The following is a 12637-nucleotide window of genomic DNA, read 5'->3' on the forward strand; positions in this document are numbered from 1 at the left end:
TAAAAACCATGTTTGAGCCATATTTGCTCAAACCTTAAAAGCTTCGACTTGTATGACCTGCACATAGGAGAAGAGTTAAAATCTAACAACAATGAGATATGATAAATTATTCCTTTTAGTTATCATATCATATCACTCCTTTATATTTTCTATCCCAAGTTTAAGTTAAGTTAAAATTAACTTATACGATTTGACAAAATAAATCCTTATTTTACCCTCATCCTTCTTGCACCTCTCATATGATCATTCATCCATTCCTATCACATTCTTCCTTTTTTTTTTCTTTCTAAATTCTCCATTTTTATTATCAATTTCAATTTTTTTTAGATTCTGTTTTTCTTCTTCTTCTTCTTTTGGACTTACATTTTTCTTTATCAATTTACTAGCGAAAAGACGGGCACTCACGTGCCCGTCTTTCCGCTCTTTTTATTGCGCTAACGTTTAAAAATTATGAACAATGTTTTTTTTTACGAAATTTTGATTTTTATTAAAACTAAAAATATAAATGTTTGTTGTTTCAAGTTATAACAAACAAAACTAACCATCATTATCTATTTCATTAACACCAATAATATAACAAAAAAATATAATCTAAATTCTTTTTTTAACGAAACCAACAAACATCTTTATTATTGAAAAAGTTGTTTAAGGATATAATCGAGATAATGATAAAGTAAGTATAAATATAGTCATCTAGTTTGTTACACTTTTTAAATGATAAAGAAAAAAAAACCAGACGTACATATCGTGTTTGTTACATTTGTTTTAATATTTAAATTTATTCTTATCTATTTGTTACATGTGTGATCTGTATTGAAAATTGAAGGTATTTTTGAAAAGAAAAATTCAACCCAAAAATGCTGAAAGGGATCTTAATTTTTTTGTTTATCATGATCAATTTCTATTCCTTCTATCTTTCAGAATGTTGTCGATAATCATTTTGAAACATTTTGAAAATTCAATTTGTTAAATTCATCTTCTTCTTTATTTATCGATTTGTCTTCCTTTTTTTTTTCTTTTAAATTCATCTTCTTCTTTATTTATCGATTTATTTTTAGATTTCTATGCTTTAACTTTTTTTCTTTTCTGATTCCTTTTTATTTTGTTTTTTTATGGCTATTGATGGATTTCAATTTTTCCTCTATTCTTTGTTGTAATATGTATAATAATATGAAAATCTATTAAAAATGTTATTGATTATAAGGGCAATTTTGTAATTTCATATGATAAAATATTGTTATGCTAATGCTCATCATGTTCCCATCAAACACATGATATGATCAGTGTTATCATGTCTATATCTTATCATGTCTCTATCCAATTTCATTTCATTTTTTTTTTGACAAAATAAAAGATATTCATTCATTCAAATTGAAAGAGTACATTGATATAATGCAAATTCGCTAAAAACAAAAAAGGATGAATCTGTGAACAGGCTCACAACATCCATGTTAATAGCATAAAACGGCAAAGTACAAATGCCTACACATATGACTATATTTAAATCTTCGGAATAACTATGTTTCCGGATCTGCAACGTGGATGACGCCAAAGTCATTGATTGGATCTGCACTGGATCAAAGCTGATCTGACAATCTGAAGCGATCAAATACCTGAGAGAAACAAGAAAAACAAACAACGTTGCACAAAGACGACGAACAACCAACGTCGCACGAAGACGACGAAATCACAAAATAAAACGAAATAGATGTGAAAATCACTTATTTCAATAAAAAGGAAATATAAAAACGAGTTTGAGGGGTGATTTTGGGTCAAAAATTGACCATAAATCACCCCTCTTTGGTGGATGAAGAAGAAGAAACTAGGGTTTTTGTGACGGCTCAAGAGAGAAAGGAAAGAGAGAGAGAAGAGAGAGAGAGAGAGAGAGAGAGAGAGAGAGAGAGAGAGAGAGAGATCCAATTTCATTTCATGTCTCTATCCTGCAGAACAAACGGACCCTTAAATGCTCTATGTGTATATAAGTAAATCGGTCTCCTTTAATAATTCTGATTATATTTTATTTAATTCAATGATGATGAGAGTTATAAATAGGGTTGAATGTATGTATAGAGTTTTGTGGGCTAGTGCCTGCACTAAATTTGTGAACTTTTTGTTTTAGGTGGTAGTGATATGTTAATAGTTGAGATGTTGACAAAATTGGCCACACCTTCCATCTCTCTTGGCGCCAGGGGCGGATTTGTGTAAGGCTGGGTGTGGCAATAGCCACACCAGCCCAGCCCAAATTTTTATATATAAAAAACACTAACACTTAGCCCAGCCCAGCCCAATACCTTTCCTTCCCTGATCTGTTAGACACACCCGCACCTCTCCTTTCCTTTCTCAGCCAACTACATGTTTTTGTTCCTTCCCTTTTCCTTCCTTCCTTGTTCTCTTATGCTGCACTTTTCATCTTTTTTTTTAATAGAGAAAATAGCTTATAACTTTTCATTAAAAATCAAAGTCGAAATACAAAAAGGTACATCATCAAAGACATGGGGACTAGCTAAGGAAATGGCCTCTCGAGCAAGAGTATGAGCGACCATATTCGTTTGTCTCATACTAAACTCCACCTTAGAGTTTTCACAATAATCATTGCAATTTTTCCTCATTGAATATTTAGTTGTAGTTTTAGGTTTAGTGGTACTTTATTTATTGTTTGGATTATTATCAATTGATTTTTGGTTAAGTTATTAATATCAATGGTTTTATGGTTTTCCTTAATTAATTTAAATACCATACTGCACGTGAGAAATTTGGTTTTTTGGTTTTGTAGAATTTAATTTGATGTGTAGAATTTAAAAGCATGTAATATCAATTGTTTGGATGATAATATCGAAAGAGATGTTCTTGGCTCAGTTAGCCATGATATTTTTCTTTACCTAATTTTCAACAAATAGATGATAGAGTATTTTCTTTATAATTTTCGTTCTTACAACTATTTTTAGTATAATTTTTTATTAAATTTAGTATATTTAATTATTGGACAAAAAAAATTAGCCCCACTAATATTTCATGTCCAGATCCGCCCCTGCTTGGCGCACACACATGTTGACACTAACACAACCTTTTCTTGTTTGCTTCTTAGAATTGTTTAGAGAGATGAATATTTAAATAATTGTTTAGTTAATTATATATATAGATACTTTTATTGATATTGAAAATGAGAAAATTATTCAATATTTTCAGAATATAGACGATTGTAAAGGGCAATTATGATGCATATTTATGCTTTAAAAAATGCAATGTAATATATATATATATATATATATATATAAATTTAATGCTTCAAATTTTTGTATATGGTGCCCCCACTTCGCAAAATTCCTGGTGTAACGCCCACTTTTTCATAATTAATATTTAAGTGATTTATGGCTTTTTATTAGAATATTATGTGAATTATATATATATATATATATATATATATATATATATATATATATTGGTAGAAGATATGTTAATAATATAAGTATTTTCTTAAGTGGGGGAGAAATATTGTTATTAGTAGAAATAACTAAATTATTAGGGGAAAGAGTAAGTTGTGGTGAGAAGAGCAATTAGGGAAAGAATAAAAGTCTGTAATTGGGAGAGAAAATTAGAACGCGTACAACAGAGGAAAGAAGAGAGAAAGAAGAGAAAACCAGAGAGAACCCTAAAGAACGAAGAACGCGGCTGTTGGATTTCAGAATCATAATCTAAGGTAAGGGTGAGACTAACTCTCATTATTAACAAGTTTTGATTCATAGAAGTGGTCAATTGTTGTAGGTTTAAGGGATTGGGATTAGGTCAAAAATCATTAAAAGTGGAAGAATTAAGTGGATTTTGATGTAGGTTGATGTAGACAGATGTTAATTAGTAATAGAAAACGTTTAGATGTTGATTAGTGATGAATTTAGAGGGCTGGAAGTGAAATTCGTGTGCTGAGATGAGAGATGAGAGCTACGACAGAACCCTGTTCTGTCATCGCTCGCAGCTGCGAGCGATCCTACTCGCACCTGCGAGAAACCCCTTAGCTCACCACTGCGAGCAATGTTGTGCGCAACTGCGAGCTCCTCCGTTGAGCTCGCCATTGCGAGTTGTTTAGCTCGCAACTGCGAGTTAGTGCAGTACAGACCTGGTGTGGTGCGAAATTATGTCTTTTCGCCCGTTCCTTTGATGAGTTAGTTTCTGGTGTTTATATTGTAGATGATGTTGCTAATTACGATGTTCCAGTGATGCTGTTTTGATGTAATGAACTGATGTGGATCATTTGTTAATTAATTTAACATTAAAAATGAAGATTGTTGCATTTAGAGTCGAGTTGTTGCATAGTCGGCGATGGGGGCTTAATGCCTGACAGGTTTTTTTTATGACCTTAGCGATGGGGGCTTAATGGCCGACGGTCCAAATATGACCTTAGCGATGGGGGCTTAATGCCCTAGTGGTACCACATGCATGTTGTTGTTGTCTAAGTTGTTGTTGATGTTGTTGTTGCATTGTAGAGTCATCATAACTAAAAATAAATGATGAATGCTGTGATGATGTTGTTGTTTTGATGCTGTTGTGCTGTCCCATTAATTATAATGATGTAAATGGAGTGAATTAAGATGAATATGTTACCCTTGAATAACTATGAAGTTGTGGATTACTTAACCTCGTTAAATGATGATTAAATGATGATATTAATGTTAGATATATGTTGTTGGTTATCTTTTATGAATTATTATTTGTTTTTAATGAATGTGAAATCTCACCCCTTCTGCGTATATGTTGCCTCGACCGTGGGTAATGTGCTGGTAATAAAGACTAGCTGTGTTCGTGAGTAGACTCCTCACTTCGTGTCGTCTAGGATGCTCTGATACGTAACGGGATGGGGGTGTCTGATGATTGTTTTCCTTGTTACGTATTGTATTTAATAAATGTTGAACATTTTATGAAGACTATTTGAGATGTTAAGTTGTGGCCTTTTATGCCAAGATTTTATGTGACGTTGCGAACTAAATTTCCGCTGCATTTGATTATTGAATTTTATAAAGACAGGTTGCTTAAATAAATAGTATTTTCCCCTTTATTATATTTGTTGTTAAATGATTTATTGATGTATGTGATGCTCCGTTATGTTGATGAACTCTGGTAATTTTAATGAAATTTTTAAGTTGGGAAAACGGGGTGTTACAATTGGTATCAGAGCAGGTCGGTCCGTCCGGCCAAGTAGTGAGTCAAGTTGTGTCTTTTTAGCAATTGGAATACCATGATTATGTTATTCTAAACGTTGTGTGTTGTGCAGTAAAGAAGAGTAGATCTGGAGGCTGCAAACCTTATCTGTTACAAGAGGACTAGAATGGCTGGAAGAAATGATGCTGCGATTGCTGCTGCTTTGGAAGCTGTAGCCCAAGCTGTAGGACAACAACCAAATGCTGGTGTTGGTGTTAATGCTGACGTAAGGATGTTGGAGGCCTTTCTGAGAAATCATCCTCCCATTTTCAAAGGAAGGTACGACCCTGATGGGGCACAGGCATGGCTCAAGGAGATTGAGAGGGTGTTCAGGGTTATGCAATGTACTGATGATCAGAAGGTGCGTTTTGGTACGCACATGCTATCTGAGGAGGCTGATGTCTGGTGGGTGAGTCTTTTACCTGAGTTAGAGCAAGGTGGTGCAGCTATTACTTGGGCTGTGTTTAAGGGAGAGTTCCTAAACAGATATTTTCCTGAAGATGTTCGTGGAAGGAAAGAGGTCGAGTTCCTTGAGCTGAAGCAAGGAAACATGTCGGTGACAGAGTATGCGGCAAAGTTCGTGGAGCTGGCTCAGTTCTATCCACACTATACTGGAGACAATGCTGAGTTTTCTAAATGTATCAAATTTGAGAATGGTTTGCGCCCTGATATTAAGCGAGCCATTGGTTACCAACAGATCCGTGACTTTTCTGCGTTGGTGAGCAGGTGCAGAATCTATGAAGATGATTCGAAGGCTCATTATAAGATTATGAATGAGAGAAGGGGTAAGCAGCAACAGAATCGTGGGAAACCTTATAGTACTCCAGCTGATAAGGGCAAGCAAATAGTGAATGATGAGAGGAAGCCTAAGAAGAATGAGACTCCTGCTGGGATTGTTTGTTACAAATGTGGAGAAAAAGGTCACAAGAGTAATGCTTGTGGTGCTACTGAGGCGAGAGGGTGCTACCGTTGTGGTGTCAAGGGGCATACAGTTGCAGAATGCAAGCACGATGACACTATTTGTTTCAATTGCGGTGGGAAAGGACATATTTCTGCTCAGTGTACTGAACCAAAGAAGGCCCCGACCAGGGGTAAGGTTTTTGCTTTGACTGGTACTCAGACTGAGAATGAGGATCGTTTGATCAGAGGTACTTGCTACATTAATGATACTCCTTTAGTTGCTATTATTGATACTGGTGCTACACATTGTTTTGTTGCTTTTGATTGTGTTTCTAAGTTGGGCCTTGCTATGTCTGATATGAATGGAGAAATGGTTGTCGAAACTCCAGCTAAGGGTTCGGTGACCACTTCTCTCGTCTGTTTACGTTGTCCCCTGTCTATGTTTGATCGTGATTTTGAGATTGATTTAGTATGTCTACCTTTGAGTGGAATGGATGTGATTCTTGGTATGAACTGGTTAGAGTACAACCATGTTCTCATTAATTGTTTTAGTAAGTCGGTGTGTTTCTCTTCTGCTGAAGAGGAAAGTGGCGCGGGTTTTTGTCTACTAAGCAGCTGAAGCAGCTAGAACGTGATGGAATCCTAATGTTTTCTTTGATGGCATCCTTATCTTTGGAGAATCAAGCAGTGATCGATAAGTTACAAGTAGTGTGTGATTTCCCTGAAGTTTTTCCTGATGAAATTTCTGATGTGCCACCGGAAAGAGAAGTTGAATTTTCTATTGATCTTGTTCCAGGAACGAAGCCTGTGTCTATGGCACCTTACCGTATGTCAGCTTCTGAGTTGGCTGAGTTGAAGAAGCAGTTAGAAGATCTACTCGACAAGAAGTTTATTAGACCAAGTGTTTCACCTTGGGGAGCTCCAGTGTTACTGGTTAAGAAGAAAGACGGCAGTATGAGGTTGTGTATTGACTATCGACAGTTGAACAAAGTAACTATAAAGAATAGGTATCCACTTCCAAGAATTGATGACTTGATGGATCAGTTAGTGGGTGCACGAGTGTTCAGCAAGATTGACTTGAGGTCGGGTTATCACCAGATTAAAGTACGAGATGAAGATATGCAGAAGACGGCTTTTAGGACGCGATATGGACATTATGAATATAAGGTGATGCCTTTTGGTGTTAGTAATGCACCGGGTGTATTTATGGAGTATATGAATCGCATTTTTCATGCATTTTTGGATCGCTTCGTGGTTGTGTTCATTGATGATATTCTGATTTATTCTAAGACGGAGGAAGAACATGCTGAGCATTTGAAGATTGCCTTGCAAGTGGTGAAAGAAAAGAAGTTGTATGCTAAATTGTCTAAGTGCGAGTTCTGGTTGAAGGAAGTAAGTTTTCTTGGCCATGTTGTTTCTGGTAGTGGTATTGCAGTTGATCCATCTAAAGTTGAAGCGGTATCACAATGGGAGACTCCGAAGTCAGTTACAGAGATTAGGAGCTTTTTGGGTTTAGCGGGTTACTACCGACGATTTATTGAAGGATTTTCTAAGTTAGCACTTCCGTTAACGCAGTTGACGTGTAAAGGTAAAACCTTTGTATGGGATATTCATTGCGAGAACAGTTTTAACGAATTGAAGAAGCGTTTGACGACGGCTCCGATTTTGATCTTGCCGAAACCTGATGAACCTTTTGTAGTGTATTGTGATGCGTCCAAGTTGGGTTTGGGAGGTGTACTTATGCAAGATGGTAAGGTGGTTGCGTACGCATCAAGACAGTTGAGGACTCATGAACGAAACTACCCTACTCATGACCTTGAATTAGCTGCAGTTGTATTTGCACTTAAGATTTGGAGACATTACTTGTATGGTTCGAGATTTGAGGTATTTAGTGATCACAAGAGCTTGAAGTATTTGTTTGATCAGAAGGAATTGAATATGAGACAGCGAAGGTGGCTTGAATTGTTGAAAGATTATGACTTTAGTTTGAATTATCATCCGGGTAAAGCTAATGTTGTTGCAGATGCCTTGAGTAGGAAGACTTTACACTTGTCGGCACTGATGATTAAAGAGATGGAATTGCTTGAACAGTTCAGAGACTTGAGTCTGGTTTGCGATATGTCGCCACGGAGTGTGAAATTGGGGATGTTAAAGATCAACAATGAATTTCTGGATAGTATCAGAGAGGCGCAGAAAGTAGATGTGAAGTTGGTGGATTTAATGGTTGCAACCGATCCTGCTGTAGACAGTGACTTTAAGGTTGATGACCAAGGAGTGTTGAGGTTTCGAGGAAGAATTTGTATTCCTGATAATGATGAGATGAAGAAGATGATCCTTGAGGAAGGCCATAGAAGCAGTTTGAGTATTCATCCAGGAGCTGCTAAAATGTATCAAGATTTGAAGAAAATGTTTTGGTGGTCAGGTTTGAAGCGCGACGTGGCACAATTTGTGTATGCATGTTTGACTTGTCAGAAGTCAAAAGTTGAGCATCAGAAACCTGCTGGGTTATTGACACCGCTAGAGATTCCGGAATGGAAATGGGATAGTATATCCATGGATTTTGTGACGAGTTTGCCGAATACCAACAAAGGGAATGATGCAATTTGGGTGATCGTAGATAGATTGACGAAGTCGGCTCATTTCATTCCGATTAATATTACTTTTCCTGTGTCCCAGCTAGCAGAGATTTATGTTAGAGATGTCGTAAAGCTGCATGGTGTCCCATCAAGCATTGTGTCGGATAGAGATCCGAGGTTTACATCGAGGTTCTGGAAGAGTTTGCATGAGGCCTTGGGCACTAATTTGAAGTTAAGTTCAGCATACCACCCGCAGACGGATGGACAATCGGAAAGGACAATTCAGTCGCTGGAAGATTTATTGAGAGTTTGTGTGCTTGAGCAAGGTGGAACTTGGGATAGTTATCTACCCCTGATAGAATTCACGTACAACAACAGTTACCATGCTAGTATTGGAATGGCACCCTTCGAAGCATTGTATGGTCGGAGATGCAGAACTCCGTTGTGTTGGTTTGAATCCGGTGAGAGTGTGGTATTGGGACCAGAGATTGTCCAACAGACCACTGAGAAGGTGAAGTTAATCAGAGAAAAGATGAAAGAATCACAGGATAGACAGAAAAGTTATCATGATAAGCGCAGGAAGGATCTTGAGTTTCAAGAAGGAGATCATGTGTTTTTGAGAGTCACTCCGGTGACGGGTGTTGGACGTGCATTGAAGTCAAAGAAGTTGACTCCGAGGTTTATTGGCCCGTATCAGATTTCAGAAAGGGTCGGAACGGTTGCTTATAGGGTGGGTTTGCCACCACATCTTTCGAACTTGCATGATGTGTTTCATGTATCGCAACTTCGGAAGTATGTGCCGGATCCATCCCATGTGATTCCAAGAGATGATGTGCAGGTAAGGGATAACCTTACAATCGAGACCCTACCGGTGAGAATAAAGGATAGAGAAGTGAAGAGGCTTAGAGGCAAGGAGATACCTCTTGTGAAGGTTGTTTGGGAAGGAGCAGCCGGTGAAAGTTTGACCTGGGAGTTGGAGAGTAAGATGCGGGAATCTTACCCAGAGTTGTTTGAACAAGGTACGTTTACGAGGACGTAAATATTCTAAGTGGGGGAGAGTTGTAACGCCCACTTTTTCATAATTAATATTTAGGTGATTTATGGCTTTTTATTAGAATATTATGTGAGTTATTATATATATATATATATATATATATATATATATATATATATATTGGTAGAAGATATGTTAATAATATAAGTATTTTCTTAAGTGGGGGAGAAATATTGTTATTAGTAGAAATAACTAAATTATTAGGGGAAAGAGTAAGTTGTGGTGAGAAGAGCAATTAGGGAAAGAATAAAAGTCTGTAATTGGGAGAGAAAATTAGAACGCGTACAACAGAGGAAAGAAGAGAGAAAGAAGAGAAAACCAGAGAGAACCCTAAAGAACGAAGAACGCGGCTGTTGGATTTCAGAATCATAATCTAAGGTAAGGGTGAGACTAACTCTCATTATTAACAAGTTTTGATTCATAGAAGTGGTCAATTGTTGTAGGTTTAAGGGATTGGGATTAGGTCAAAAATCATTAAAAGTGGAAGAATTAAGTGGATTTTGATGTAGGTTGATGTAGACAGATGTTAATTAGTAATAGAAAACGTTTAGATGTTGATTAGTGATGAATTTAGAGGGCTGGAAGTGAAATTCGTGTGCTGAGATGAGAGATGAGAGCTACGACAGAACCCTGTTCTGTCATCGCTCGCAGCTGCGAGCGATCCTACTCGCACCTGCGAGAAACCCCTTAGCTCGCCACTGCGAGCAATGTTGTGCGCAACTGCGAGCTCCTCCGTTGAGCTCGCCATTGCGAGTTGTTTAGCTCGCAACTGCGAGTTAGTGCAGTACAGACCTGGTGTGGTGCGAAATTATGTCTTTTCGCCCGTTCCTTTGATGAGTTAGTTTCTGATGTTTATATTGTAGATGATGTTGCTAATTACGATGTTCCAGTGATGCTGTTTTGATGTAATGAACTGATGTGGATCATTTGTTAATTAATTTAACATTAAAAATGAAGATTGTTGCATTTAGAGTCGAGTTGTTGCATAGTCGGCGATGGGGGCTTAATGCCTGACAGGTTTTTTTTATGACCTTAGCGATGGGGGCTTAATGCCCGACGGTCCAAATATGACCTTAGCGATGGGGGCTTAATGCCCTAGTGGTACCACATGCATGTTGTTGTTGTCTAAGTTGTTGTTGATGTTGTTGTTGCATTGTAGAGTCATCATAACTAAAAATAAATGATGAATGCTGTGATGATGTTGTTGTTTTGATGTTGTTGTGCTGTCCCATTAATTATAATGATGTAAATGGAGTGAATTAAGATGAATATGTTACCCTTGAATAACTATGAAGTTGTGGATTACTTAACCTCGTTAAATGATGATATTAATGTTAGATATATGCTGTTGGTTATCTTTTATGAATTATTATTTGTTTTTAATGAATGTGAAATCTCACCCCTTCTGCGTATATGTTGCCTCGACCGTGGGTAATGTGCTGGTAATAAAGACTAGCTGTGTTCGTGAGTAGACTCCTCACTTCGTGTCGTCTAGGATGCTCTGATACGTAACGGGATGGGGGTGTCTGATGATTGTTTTCCTTGTTACGTATTTTATTTAATAAATGTTGAACATTTTATGAAGACTATTTGAGATGTTAAGTTGTGGCCTTTTATGCCAAAATTTTATGTGACGTTGCGAACTAAATTTCCGCTGCATTTGATTATTGAATTTTATAAAGACAGGTTGCTTAAATAAATAGTATTTTCCCCTTTATTATATTTGTTGTTAAATGATGTATTGATGTATGTGATGCTCCGTTATGTTGATGAACTCTGGTAATTTTAATGAAATTTTTAAGTTGGGAAAACGGGGTGTTACACCTGGATCCGTCACTGTTATAAATCAATAAATTTAAAATCATGGAAAAGTTGCTTTCCTTAATCCTTACTACCTCATCCCATCATTAGTTTGGATATTGGATCCTTAAACAAGTGCTTAAGAGCATTGTTTAACATGATCCTTTCTATGTAAAAGTTGTTTCTTTTGATCCTTAAACAATATTTAGGACACTTGTGAGCATTTTCTTTAAAGAAAATCGGTATCATGACTTTGATCCTGATATTTCTTTATAGTTTTTTTTTTTTTTGACAACTTTTCTTTATAGGTTATACTACACTGTGTATGCAAGTTCCTACTTGCAAACCCATATGCCATATTTCGAATTTCAAAGTTCCTACTTATAAACGTGGCCCCATATGGGTGCATGCATGGCATATATTCCACATATCCAATTTCCAATACAAATACACCTCATTTTCTTCATCCGGCCACAATATCTACAGACCAAACATTCTTGGTAAGCAAAAATCAAAGTTCTTACTAGTACTTGTTTGTTGTTTCCCTACCAAAAGTCAAGTTGTGGATAGATTCTCATGGTAACTAACAACTATTAACAAGAATTGCTTGGCTCATATCGGTGAGCGTAATCAATATAGTGGGTTGTTGGATTTGAATCCAACCTTCACACTTAGGCTTATCTCAAGCAAACTTACGCCGAGTTTGATTTAATCAAACGTATGTACCGGATATGACATCATAAGACAAACATCACAACATAAGAAAGAACAACATATGATAAACTTTTATGATATTAAATAATTTTGTCTTATACGATGTTTGATGGACAAAAAACTATATTTGAGTACCTTAGACAACATACTTGAGATAAAAAGTTGTTTTGTGGCTTAGCGACAGACAATAATTTCAGTCATTTACCCTTAGTTTATCTTATCCCTATAACAAAATTTAACAATCAAACATAGTGCAGCTGAAGTTGTCATGTCCCAATATTTATTTTTTAGCGGATCAAACAATGCTTAAAAGTTGTTTGAAACTCTAACAACCGATGTCCTTTTCCACCTTATCCACAAGTAGAAATTGATTGCAGTATTAATCATCTTAACAGCTAAGATG

At 36.5% G+C, this 12637-nt stretch overlaps 2 protein-coding genes across 2 annotated transcripts; both read left to right on the forward strand.

Moving 5' to 3' along the window:
• Window positions 1-3500: 3500 nt before the first annotated feature.
• Window positions 3501-6709, forward strand: LOC146896881 (uncharacterized). Its single transcript, XM_085736353.1, has 2 exons — window positions 3501-3697; window positions 5269-6709. The coding sequence occupies exon 2, from the start codon at window positions 5318-5320 to the stop codon at window positions 6707-6709; it is 1392 nt and encodes a 463-aa protein (XP_085592479.1). The 5' UTR covers window positions 3501-3697; window positions 5269-5317.
• Window positions 6710-8814: 2105 nt separating this feature from the next.
• Window positions 8815-10624, forward strand: LOC146896882 (uncharacterized). Its single transcript, XM_085736354.1, has 2 exons — window positions 8815-9685; window positions 10584-10624. The coding sequence occupies exons 1-2, from the start codon at window positions 9064-9066 to the stop codon at window positions 10622-10624; spliced, it is 663 nt and encodes a 220-aa protein (XP_085592480.1). The 5' UTR covers window positions 8815-9063.
• Window positions 10625-12637: the final 2013 nt, after the last annotated feature.

This window comes from Medicago sativa, chromosome 8 (genome assembly GCF_051527215.1).
Source record: "Medicago sativa cultivar Bolivia chromosome 8, Bolivia_mono, whole genome shotgun sequence".
NCBI lineage: Eukaryota > Viridiplantae > Streptophyta > Magnoliopsida > Fabales > Fabaceae > Medicago > Medicago sativa.